The 13,148-nt window shown below is 40.0% G+C and overlaps 1 protein-coding gene across 2 annotated transcripts in view; it reads right to left on the reverse strand.

Moving 5' to 3' along the window:
- The window catches only part of enox2 (ecto-NOX disulfide-thiol exchanger 2), a 195,377-nt gene that overhangs the window by 178,687 nt on the left and 3,542 nt on the right, over positions 1 to 13,148 (reverse strand). Inside the window, exon 1 of one of the 2 annotated variants that reach the window (XM_084719572.1) lies at positions 4,424 to 4,584. The exons of the other annotated variant lie outside the window; for it this stretch is intronic. Coding sequence (XP_084575698.1) covers positions 4,424 to 4,445 — 22 coding nt within the window. The 5' untranslated portion in view covers positions 4,446 to 4,584. Of the gene's footprint in view, positions 1 to 4,423; positions 4,585 to 13,148 lie in introns of those variants that run through there. 2 annotated transcript variants of the gene reach the window in all.

Raw genomic sequence — 13,148 nt, forward strand, 5'->3', positions numbered from 1 at the left:
AGTGTTTTTCACAGTGATGTCCACAGACATGGATCAGTGAGGATTTTTTCCTTTACAGGGATTGTAACATACCACGCCAGCTTTTTTTCCTGGTGGTAAAAGGAGACATGAATTTTCTTAGAGGTTGCTTGACAACAATAATCAGCAGCTCATTACGCCTTTACTCATCACCAGACAGAGATGTGCTGCAGCTACAGACAATCAATTGTTAATCCTCAGAGAGCTAATATTTGTATCACGAGTGATTATAAGATGCAGTATGAAACAAGAAAAACGAGTGACTCTCTTGTGATGGGATCACACCAGTCACGATGCCTGACGGTCCAAACTGTGGGTACCTAGTAGTTATTACTATGAGTACAAGTACTCAGTACTCATGAGTTGGACCACATTCATTTTAAAACTCTGCCTTCATTTTGAGGGTCATTCATTCATTTTGACATACCTGTAAAGTTTCCTGACTGCATTTGCACAATTTTTTACACCAATCCCTTGGTTGAACTGATCACAGACTCAAAACCACCTCTGTGGTAGTTGCTGTTACAACAGGTACCACCAGGACCACATTTTGCCACGATGACACAGACTCACAAAGTGAAAACACAGCTGGTCACAAAACATAACTACAGACACAAGATTCAAGTCTAAGAATGATGGTCATTATTTAAATATAATAAGTTGATTTTTGTCTTTAGATATGTGCGACACCATCATCTACAGTCACTGGTAGGGCTGGGTATCGTTATTATGATACAAGTACCCCTAAAGTTACGCAAATACCAACAGAGCACTTTATTTAATACCTTCTACTCCATTTGATACCCATCATGTGAATGAAAGCATTTCTTTCCTAATAATATTTTTTTTCTAGATCTGGGTACAGAAAGGAGCAAATGTAGGTATTGCTTCACTGGACAAGTTTCAATACTACTTAATACTGTTTTTTTCAGATATTATCTTATAAGTAATGAGTAATGATATCCAGCCCTGTGTATCAGTGTCATCAGTGATGGTAAATGGAAAAATTTAGGGCAGGTTATAGAGGGGAATCTGGGGACATCTTGTTATGGGAAAGCATTCACAGTTCAGCAAAAATGCATCCATTGGGTGCAAAGGTCTAAATGTGGCAAGTCATCTTTTCAATAGTGGCGTAAACAGTCCCCAGTGTCATGAAAATTTGCAGTCCTCAAACAGCAACTTTAAACTGATGGAAAACATGTGTTGGACTACACTGGACAATTTATGGAATATGAACAGATTAACTGATAGACCTGTAGGGTAATTCTGTATCATTGTGTATCTTAGTATCTACTGAACTGAGATGTCTTCAGTAAGTGAAAATGAAAAAAGAAAGCTAGAATACTACGAAAACTTTCTTTTACTGCAATCTTTACATTTATGTATTTGATTTTTGACAGGTATCTTTGCAGCTGTGGCCATACCTGCTGCAAGAAATGTATTCCTTTGACTCAATCTGCATGCAGCAAGAAACTACTTGAGCACTGTGGGAGACAGACTTGCATCCCAGTCTGTTTTAGTCTGTTTACTTTATAGAAACAGCTGTTTGATGTAACTATGCCCAAAAGCACTTTACCAGGCTTCAACAATGTTCGGCGCAATCTCTGGTCTGTACTCTACTCATACTTCAGTGTTGCTTTAATCTACTGGAAAAACAAAATTCTTCCAAAACCGGGGACAACATGGAGTCCCTTCACGCTCTCGTTTCTCTTTTGCGTTTGCCATATCAAGGATGTTTATACAAGCAGAACCACCCTGAGTAGCTTGGATCTAAGTAACAGACACCAGCCAACACACTGCCAAAGATTTACATGTGGAATCCGTGCTTTTGAATTTATGCGCAAAACTTGCCTTGACAGTAAGCTAAAGAGCTCCCTACCTGTCTGTCAGCTCAGCTTTGAGCAGTCAGGTGACAGTAACAGTGCAGAATACCGATGGCCAGGCTGAGTCAGTGAAGAGCTCTGGGAGTTTGCTACAAGCATGAATGAAACAGAGGCCAACTGCTTTTTCTTTTCAGGTGAAGAAGTGCTTATCATTGTAACACAAAGACGAATAAATTAGCTGGTCTACATTCACTTGGCACATTTATTTTCACTGGTTCTGGGTAACTTCAACTTTATTCAAAGATTCATGCTGGTGAGTGGGTGGGCATGTATTACTTTCATCCTTGACTCTGATGCTCACTGTACTGGATATCATGTTCATTTAGTACAGCAGATGTAAAAAAAAAATCTATCCTGGCTTCAATACGGTATTAGTCTCAATCAAAATAATCACAAAAGGATTGGATTCTATCTTTGGGGGTTTACAGTCATGCTTGTGACGTGCTAAGACAAACCGAGTACCCTACATTAGCCTAGATTTAAAAATGACCAAAAAAATGGGACAGTTTATAAAGATAGAACATAAACAGCAAAGTCACCCAGGCCCCATTCTGAGGATCTGTCTCAGAAATAAATTTCATTGAGGTGGCTGCTGTGACATTTCCGGGTCATCTATGACTCATATTTTTCTTTGTTTTATTTTTTACTTTTTTCTTTTGTCTTTGTCAATTTAGGTTTTTTTCTAGACAGCTGCTGCCATGAGAATCCCACTTAGTAACCTCAAATTGTCATGCACCAACCAATTAAAACTTGAGAGTTTCCAAAGCTGCCAAATCTCCTGGTATTGTACAGTAGCCTGCTCTGTATTCAGTCTTAATTTGTTCTGCAGCACTACCATCGTATGCCAAGGAGATCTGAAATATTTAAGCTCCTTCTCAAGCACTCTATGTACAACCTTTAAATCTCTCCCGTCTGACAGATCTAAGCAAAGTGCCCCCTGCCTTTGCACCATTAAAGGCAATCTAAAGATGCTCTGCCAATTGATCAGAGAGGACTGGCGCAGTGTGGAGGTAAATGGCTGTCACAAAGCCTGATGGACCTTTTCTCTCCCACTGGTCATGGGGAGGCACTCGACCCCCATTCACTCAGTTTGATTCTAAGCATGTTTGTGCCTCTGGATGGGAAGGAAACAGAGGAGAAGGGGGACTGATCTGCTCTGTCTGTGCAAGATAAACGACAGTGTATCCAAGAAACGAAAACCTTCCAATCGGAGAAAATCGAGAAACACATTTTCATCCACTGGATGAATGTAATACTGTCATTTTTGTTCTAAACTACATGTTTTATCAGATTACATGCTGTACTTTGAATTCTGAGTGATTAATTATGCACTGTGAAATTATTCCAATTACAGCACTGAAGAAATTCTAGCTTAACTATATGCTTCATTACAAAATTAATGAAACCTCACTTTGCTAAAACGTCTGCTTCTACATGTTAAAAAGTATTGAGAGTATAATTTTCTGTAAAGTTCAAATGAGGGATAAGAAAACAAACTGGTTGCAGTTCATATTTTAGTCAACACACTCACTGTTTGGACAAATCATGAGACTTTGACAAGTCATTGTTTTTATGAGCTAAAGGAAAGGAGCAATTAGGCTGTGAACACACAAGCAACAAGAAGAAAAAGCTGTGGGACAGATTTGAGGTAAATTTACCATGCCTATAAACAGAGGAAGCTGGTGAACAGAGTGCCAGAATAAAGCAGAGTAAGCAGGTTAAGTTCAAACAGCATCCTTGCTTAATTAGATCCTGTGAGCCCAGAGAAAACGTCCCATTTAAAATCGGGCTATTTATGCGCTGTGGCGACTTGGGAATAAATGACACGGAAATCTTAACAGCTGGACCAAACAACTTATATCTATAAACAAGCTCCCTGCATGATAGGCCTATCGAATACATTCTGGCTCACCACGCTCGATTATGCTGCCCAAATATAATAGAAACCGGACTGAACGGCGTGCGAAAAATATGCATTTGAAAAGCAGCAGCGATCCGGCGTCAGCGTGGATTAAATCTATTCTGAAAACTTCATCCATAAACAGCTGCAGTAGGCGTGTGTCAGTCAAGATAATAACCACCGCTCCTGTCTATTGTGTCGATAAGCAAGTGTAAAATGTGTGCAGGAAATTGTTGTTGATCATTTATCATCGTAAAGCACACCATTACACATCAAATGCATAGACATGGGGGGGAAAAGCACCGCTACCACACTGGAGAGAGGCAGCACAGCAGCTCTTCTTCTGCGGTCTCAACAGCTGGTATACGCCCGACAATTACGGACTAAACACAGCAAGAAAACATCTTATATTTCTGTTATAACTTCTATTAAACAACGTGGAAATGAGCGATAAAAATGTGGCAAAACGCCTCATGACTCGTCTTGTCATACATTGTAGCCTGCAGCAACACAAGTCCGGGTAGTCGGTGTGTTGTGTGGCCAAAAAGAAATAACATCTCCGCTGTCAACATAACCGAGAGACAGGAGAGACCGTGTGGAGGATAAAAACTTAAACATGTACCTGTGTACTGCAAGAGAAACATTGTCCACAGAAGGCGAGGTGCGATTTCTGTCGGTCCTCGGGCTGTAGGACGAAGTGTACGGAGTAAAATCCTTGAATGGAGACCGGTTTGTCCCTCAGTCAGTCCGCTCCGCTCGGCAGACTGGACTGCAATGAGAGCAGCCAGTCGAAGCGGGACCTTTTAGCTACGGCAGGCGAGCCCGCCCTCACGACGTGCCCGCTTCGAAACACCAGTTCGCTTCGGCTACACGCGGCGTGCAGGCGAACTGTTCAGGGCTGCGTCGGTGGGCACTACAGTCACTGACAGAAAAAAAACACCCTCCTGCTCTTGTTCCCTGTCAGTCTGCTGTAAAGGCGAACTAAAGCAGCGCTGGTGAACTGTCAACAGGGGATGTGGCTTTCATGGAGAGACGCAGCCGAGCTGCCCCTACGGCGAGTCTCCCCGTGCGAACAAGAGGGATCTCTCATCACACTACCCACGCTCGAGTCGAATGCCAAATTAACTTGAAAAAGGATGTTATTTTCTCAGAGTTTGCATTAAGATTTTTATGACATCTTCTGAGGTGCAGCCAAGCGATAAATGCCACAAGAAAAAGCGAGGTAATTTGTCCCAAACTTTTGACGGCTGTGCTTTTATGAAGGTGTCATTCTGCAGTTTGCCAGTTGGAGGAGGAGAAGCATAGAGATTATCAGTTCAATACAAATGCTTAGCATGCAGCCTGTGATGAGAGGCATTCCTGTCATCCTCTTGGTGAAAGATACACTGCGTTTTAAATGAATACAGTAGGAGAGGACTTTTTCCAAGTTTCTGTAATTAAAGGTCCGGTCTGTAAGATTTAAGGTCGTGGAGGCTGCCATGCTTTAACAGTGGCCCAGAACAGACTGGCTCTCTGTAGCATTGTTTGAGTTTTACAGCTACCATAGGTTCTTGTACAGTATGGAAGGGGTGGGTGTGATGAGTGATAATCACGTGGTTGCAATCTACAAACTCACCCCTAGATGGCACTAAATCCCTCACAGTGGTCCCTACTGGTTGTGCAGTCCAGGGTGTGTATGCATTCATATTGTGATAATGGCAATATTACAATATTATAAATGGCAATATTACGGTGCAGGAGTTAGTTCTAAAGAGGGGAGCGACTTCAGTAGTGTGGAAGTGGTTTGGTTACAAAAGATAAGATGTACAATAAACTGCATTAATATGTAAGAAGTGCAACATGACTAACAGCAAATGGGAGTACTACAACAAACCAATTTCACCACATAGCAAGCGGGGCCAAAAGTCCTGCAGGGAGAGCTCAACAGCCATTGTGAGTTCTAAACCAGACATTTTTCCGTATTTTTTCATATCATCAAGAATATCATTATCGCAGAATACCCCAAAATATTGTGATATTATTTTAGAGCCAAATCACTCACCACTGTCAAGGAACCCAGGGGTCTGTGGCACTCTGCCAGGGGGCTCATGAAAAGTTTTCACAGTCATTCATTTAAATTATCATGATATAAAGAATTAACTTATTTATTACAACTCTGCAGCTTTAGCTATGAATGACTGACTGTTAGTAAGAATGCGATTCTGTTCATAGACTCTGGTGGTGCCACAGTAATGTCATTTTTAAATCAATAAAATAATTTTTGAATCAATAATATGTTTTAAAATCGATATTTTGTGTCAAATTATTGATTACTTTCAGTTGAGAGATGTGTGCTAGCAGCAAGGTTGCTATTTTCACAAGCTCGCTTAGCTTTTTTTTAGTCTCATAAGTGAACAAAATAAACTTAAAATATGCCAAGAAACAAAATAGTTCTACACTTTTTGTCTGTACTAAACCTTCTGAATTGAAGTGGTTCTCCTTTAACAAAAATAAGACAAGCTTGTTTTAGTTGAGGTAAATCTTTAATCCACTGCGTTAGTGGTGTCAATATTCTGGCTCACTGCTGCCTTGCCCAACTTCCCTCTCACTGCTCAAAACTTTACACGTCTCTTGTCCCTGCATGCTGTCCTCATCACTCCTGAAGTCAGAGTCCTGGTAGCAGTTGGTCATTGGACCTCTAGCTGCCTGGCTAACTGAGCGAACAGCAACTATTAGGCTAGCTACAGCCAAAGATAGTTACAGCAGAGAGTATAGTGAGCAGCAGCTGGCGATTACTTTGGTGATATGCTGCCCCTTCTTTGCTTGGAGTTACTTTCGATGGGTGGCTATATTTTATGTGCTGCTCCTTTAAAAGGACAGCTCACCCCAAAATCTGAAAATACATATTTTTGCCCTGGCCTGTAGTTCTATTTATTCATCTAGATTTTTTTGGTGTGAGATGCAGTGTTTTGGTGTCATCAGCTGTTGAGATATAATACATATATATATATACATATATATATATACATATATATATATACATATGTATATATATATATATATATATATACATATATATATATATATATATAATGGGACTAAAAAGCACTCATGTGCCATTTAGTACAAGCTCAAAACACCAAGAAATACATGTCAAACAATTCAAAACCAGTGTCTCTGTTAAGAATCACAACACAGTTACTTTAGATAATCCACACAACTTGTGGTGAGCAGTTTCATGCAGGAAACACTTTCTTTTTGCAGTAAAAGCAGAGCACCACAAGCCAAGTTCCATTTAGTCCCAATATATTAGAGAGAAGGCAGACATCTCTTTGGCTGATATCTCCAAAACACTGCAACTCACACCAAAAAAAATCTAGATGGATAAATAGCACAACAGGCCAGGCGAAAAATATGTACTTTTGATTTTGGGGTGAACTGTCCCTATAATTGCTGAAAACTGTGAACTGCTGTAAAGCCTCACAGAAGAGGAAAGCAACAAACGCAATCATGTTCACTGTGAGCGAGAAGCCAGTTTCTGTATTGAATGACAGACAAAAATCAAGAAAATGGATTCATGGTTGAAATGTAGCAGTAATACAACTGAAAACACTGAGAAAGAACTGAAAAAGAAAGCAAAAATAGAGCCAACAAAGTACTGCCAGTATCAGGAAGATTATGTTTCAATGGGATTTACCTCAAGGAGCTGACACAGATGGTGGCGCACTGTAGTAGACCTCTTTATATGGGCTTTTTTTCAACAAACATTTTTTCACGCTAGTCAGGGGGTAGTTGACTGAAAAAAGCGTTTCAACAGGGTTACGATATTTAAAAAAAGTTTGAGGACCACAGCTCAAAAGAAGCATTATACCCAGATATTTCTGGATGCTTGGGCTCACACTGTCAACAATAAATATGTTTATAAAAAAATAGGCTTCTAAGGCTGTGACAACTGTCTCGGTTTGATCAACACACAGCAAAAAAATTAATTACACAAGGAAAACAGCAAAGCAAACACTATTCCATAATTAGACACAAGCTGTGTACAGAGACCTGAAAAAATATGCATCAGAATCATATCTGCTGTATCACTGCAGTGGTCAGTGGAGTCGTTCATTTCTGATGTCACTGACCCCCTTTAGTTTGGCTCAGACTGGCTGCTGGAGGATACGGTTACATCACCTGTTGAGTGTTAATATTCAGTCCAGCTTCTAATGGTAACAGCATGTCAAAAAGGTTTACTCTTCATTTAAGTTGATATAAGCCGTGTGTTCAGTTTAGGAACATTTCATTTAATACTTTAAGAATTTTTCCACAAGAAAAGGAAACTTTTTCCTGAGTAATTGTTACTTGTATTAGGAGCATGTGTAGGTCAGGATTAGTTGCCACTTTATTAGAGACACCTGGCTACAACTAATGCAGACACATAGAAGAGGCCTGCCATGAATCCTACATTTATGAATATTGCAATTCTCAATTTTTAGAGAGGCCTTGATTCAGGTGTCAAAAGTATAGACTGTATAATATACGGCGGACGGAGTGAGCCTGAGCGATGAATATCCATCAGCAATAAACACATCATCAACAGCAATAATGAAGTAGTTGGATAGATTGTTGGACAGTTTCATTTAAATGCTTTAAATGCAACCCACCATGAAAGCATGAAACAAATACACCCCGGCTCATAAACGACCTGTCATTTCCTTTGATAAAGCAGTGTGCAACGATTCAGCAGGTGTGTTGTTCGATTGCCCCATCAACACTTGAAAGAACCGCTTGAAGTGACATTTGAGACAACAGAAACAGTGAGCAAAATGGGTGCTGATAAAAAAAAAAAGGACAGGTCAGCTCGTCATTCTGGTATTTTTTTTTTTTTTTTAAAGGCGGACAACTATCAGAAGATGAGAGGCTCGGTCTTTCAATGTGAGCTTAGAGTAGAAATGTTGCTCCTTCACATCAAATGGAGCAAGCTGAGGTGGAGGAGCTAGACAGCTTCCACCCTTTGGAGTACACAACATGTCGTCAGTCATGAGCTACACGATGGATAATTATCAATAGTGACTGATACAAAACTTAGCTATTGTGAAAGACTTTTCGGCTATATTGCTCAGGCCTTGGATGGAGCCTTTGTGACATCACCAAGAAGTTTCTGAAGAGCCAGTATAAAGCTAACAGTGTGGTGGCTCTGGTTGTCATCATCTTGGTAGTGCCTGATTCAGCTAAGTCCAGGCTAATCAAAAATGGGCAAACAGGTGTAGCGTAGGTGCAGCTGAGGCAGCAAAATGAAGCGGCTTCATAGCTGCTAGTCATCTGTGACAATATCCATCTGCCACTAAAAGGAGCCATTCACGAAATTATGCATAACTTTACACCTTAATATATTTTTATCTAAAAAAATTCACCCCCCATACAGTTGTCATGAACAACTTAGCTAAAAAGACCAAAACCATTTTTTGTACCAGTTTGTAAATATGTTTATTTCATCATTTTAATATGGGAGTCTATGGGGATTGAGTCACTTGGAGCCAAACAAACACCTCCAGTGGCCACTGCAGTTTTTGGCACTTCAGCATTAGCTTCGTGGTTGGCACTTGGTGAAACACAGAGATGCGTGTCTAAAACTTAGTCTATCCTTATTCATATAATTGTGATGGATAACATAATAGAAACATCTCTCAGTGTTAATGCAATACAACAACACCACAAAATTCTGGGTCCAAAATGACCATAAAGTTGTCGTCAGGAGCTGTACATGTTCAAACTTCTCATGATTTTGAGCCCATCTAAGACTTCTCATACATTGCGCAAACTCAATCTGCTGATGAGGATCAGTAGCACCTAAACAGACTTTTGGGTGAGAGTAGCCAGGTTTCCTTCCAAATGTAGGGCAAAATGAGCAAAGAGAATATGTATTAATGTCCATTTCCATCCACTACCATTATGCAAATTTTTGGAGTTGGATGCATGAACATAAACAGCTGGTGGTGTTAACGCTCTAGCAGAGTGCGACAAGATTACACAATTGAAACAGTGCCAGTCAAACCTCAAACTGTGGAAAATAGTGAGGAAAACATGGTGGAAATACGGCATTTATGTTTCATGTCATGTCACGTATTAATTTGGGGAGGGTTACAGTCTCCTCATCAGTCCACACAGATATGATGCTTTCATCTGTTGCTATTTTTAGTCTCTCCTGTGGAGCAGAAGCTTCAGTGGATGTTTTAAGTCACATGCTTCATGTACGTCATGATTAATAAATCTGTTTGGATTGCACTTTGTTGCATTTTGCTTTTATTGATACACAAACTTCTTCATCTCAGCCAAGTGTTCACAATTTTTTTTTTGCAATTTATCAATTGAAAAGCAAAAAAGCGCATAAAAACAGGTGAATTTGGTTTTGTCAGGGTTTTAAAGGTCAGGAATAAACTCTGTACCTCAGTCCTTGAGTTCAAGTAACACCTCTCCAAAACAGTGATGTATAGCTATAGTTATACTATAAGTTTAATAAAGATGATGCTGTATTTACTCAAAGGCTGTTGTATTGGACTGCCTTAGTCTTGGCTAGGTGTACCTAATAAACTGGCAACTGACTGTTTGTGGTTTCAAAGGCAACACACATACAAATACAAGCTAAAATTGAGGTTATGTAACTCAGGTGAAAAGGCCTTGGACAGAAAATACCTGCTGGGTCAAATTATTTCCTCCACTGACCCACCCATAAGTTTCCACTGCCATTACAAAATTACTTCAACGGTAAATAAAAATATTTACCAAAGGCCAGACTGCCAGTCCCTTTTTCCAAAACTCAAAATTGCTCTGTCTCTAGTCCACTGCGAAGTCAAAAGAACACGATCACTGCAAACAAAGTACAGCTGTGACAGTAACTTACTACACTGTGTCTGTCATACACAACAATAAACATCTACAGTGTCTCTCTGAACAGCTTTGGCTGATTTAAGAGAAATGAAGCAGTTTTTTCCTTCAGAAAACAAACAGTGTTTGCTCATAGGCAGCCGAAGTCTGTTGTCATTTATGCAATTATTCTTGGTTGTTCATCCGCAAAATGCACACCAACCAAACATGCAATATGTCAGAATGCACATGCAATTCAGCACTCTTTATTTGGGATCATAGTAAATCAGGCCCTAAGAATGAAAACAACCAGGGAGCTCAAAAACAACTGCAAAGGAGCATATTTGTCTCTTCTTTGACAGATTTCTCATTCCTGTATATGTAGACTTATTGTTTCTGTTTTTGTTATCATAGTTCTTGCACACTTTTTTATATAATGCCCACATATTAAAAATTAGATTGCAACTGTATAAAGCAACTAACCCAGTGGTTCAAAATTTATAATTCAGGCTATGTTACAATGAGGATACTTGGAAAGACTTCAGAAACATGACACAATAATATGAGGACGGATCTTCCTAACATTTGGACTGCAGCCTAGCCTTTGAAAAATATTGGATGGACAAGCCTATATTCACTGCATCACATGCTCTGTGAAGTAGGTTGGTTAAAAACTACATGTTGTGCATTGGTCCAATTCAAGTGACAGTGGTGCGTCAGTAGACAAAAACACAGTATTGTTTATCATATGTATTCAGGAATTGAAAAAAACAAAGCAACCAACTGATAGCTGGCTGTTTTGCTGTTTTCACCACAATGGACTTGTCATAAATAAACTGCATTTTTTTCTCGGCAGAATTCAATTACCCCTGTCAGCCAGTAGTAATGAGTAACAGCCAGTGCATGCTCTCATTCAATTTCAGTGTCCCTCGGGAATGATGTTTGTCTGATGTCTTGATTTTTTTTTAACAATGATGTTCTTTCTGTGGCCTGCTTAGTGTAGCAAAACATTCAAATCAAACACTAATTTGACTCTGTGCCTCAGCAGATGAAAGCAGCCTCCGTTTGCTTTTATGGTTTTGTATGAGAATGTGTGTTTGGTGACATTACAGCCCTCTTAAGTCAAATGAACTGCCTGACTTGAATCTTGAATGTGAAGTAAAATAAGTACTTCTAGCCGAAAGATTCTATCATTTGTTTAAAAAAAAAAAGACTTAACTGTTCCATAAATCATGAGCCTGTATCGTCCAGCTCATCTCAGTTTAATATATTGAAACAGAAATGTATAGAATGATTGACCCAGTTAGATCTAATCTCCTGCCCAATGCGTTTGTTTAGTTAACATGGAAATCTCTTATTTAATGAATTATTCAGATTCAATTACTGCATATTAAATGGGAGCTGGGCCTCATCGACTACTATCATGGTAAAATTCTAACAAGTGCTTTGAGAGGCATAGCCTTCTCCTTAACTAGCATTTGTTTGAATCAATATTTCCCTTTGCACTAAACATTTATGACTATCTGTCCTGTGAGATGTTGGCACTGTTTGTCCGCCTCTAACGAGCAATTTACCAAATGACACACTCCTGTTTTCACTTGGTAAGAGTGCAGCCAATATGCTGTATCAATATGCCCTTTCCAATCAAACACCAGGGTTCAGGTAGCTGCTCCACAAGGCCTTCGGACGGGGGAGAGAGGATGATATTTAAAAAGCTTCTGCTCAGCGGAAAGCCTATCAGTTTAAAGTGACTGCAGTGGTATTTGGTGTCGTCCATTTTGAGATCAATGAATGGTGTGTTTGTAGCCCAGACACGAGTGAAAAATGTCATTAACTCCACTGCCCTCTATGGAGGAAGACAGTCAGTGCAGAAGTGTGTCCTGAGGACGGGGTACACTCTGTCTTTTGGGTTCTTGCTAGTTATCTTTGACCTCTATCTTCCTTAATCCTTCCCTTTCTAATTACCTGTCCCTTCTTCTCCTCCTCCCTCCTTACCTCACACTCCTGCCCCCTGACTGATGGTTAGCAGATGATCATCTGGACAGGAAAGGTTGAGGTGACTCCCCAGCTTAAGTCACACCTCATTAAGCAAGCTTCACAGTGTCCCAGTCCTGTTACTGGTGTATTCCTACTTGTATGAATTTAATGAGTTGTGGAGGAGTAACAAGGCGCCATAAAACGTAACTGGATCCAGCATGTTTTGAGATGCAGAGCCATGTTTGCCATAGTTTCCATGATGATGTGAGAGGAGGGAGTTACTGTAGGTGCCTTGGTGATGGCAACATCTGTTCAGGAAACGGGATTAGGCTAAATCCAAAAGGAGGACAGGCCTATAAGTAGAGAATTTTCCCTAAACATGAATATTGATGAAAATGGGTCTCAAACAGAGTGCAAAACAACTGTTAACCCTTCTGCACTGTTGAAATGTTGTTAACAATGCTCGCTTCCCCGCCATCATTCACAGCCAGAGAATCACTTGACTGAAACACCACTCATGCAATGCCACCAATATAGCC

This window comes from Lutjanus erythropterus, chromosome 5 (genome assembly GCF_056507025.1).
Source record: "Lutjanus erythropterus isolate fLutEry1 chromosome 5, fLutEry1.hap2, whole genome shotgun sequence".
Classification (NCBI taxonomy): Eukaryota; Metazoa; Chordata; class Actinopteri; order Lutjaniformes; family Lutjanidae; genus Lutjanus; species Lutjanus erythropterus.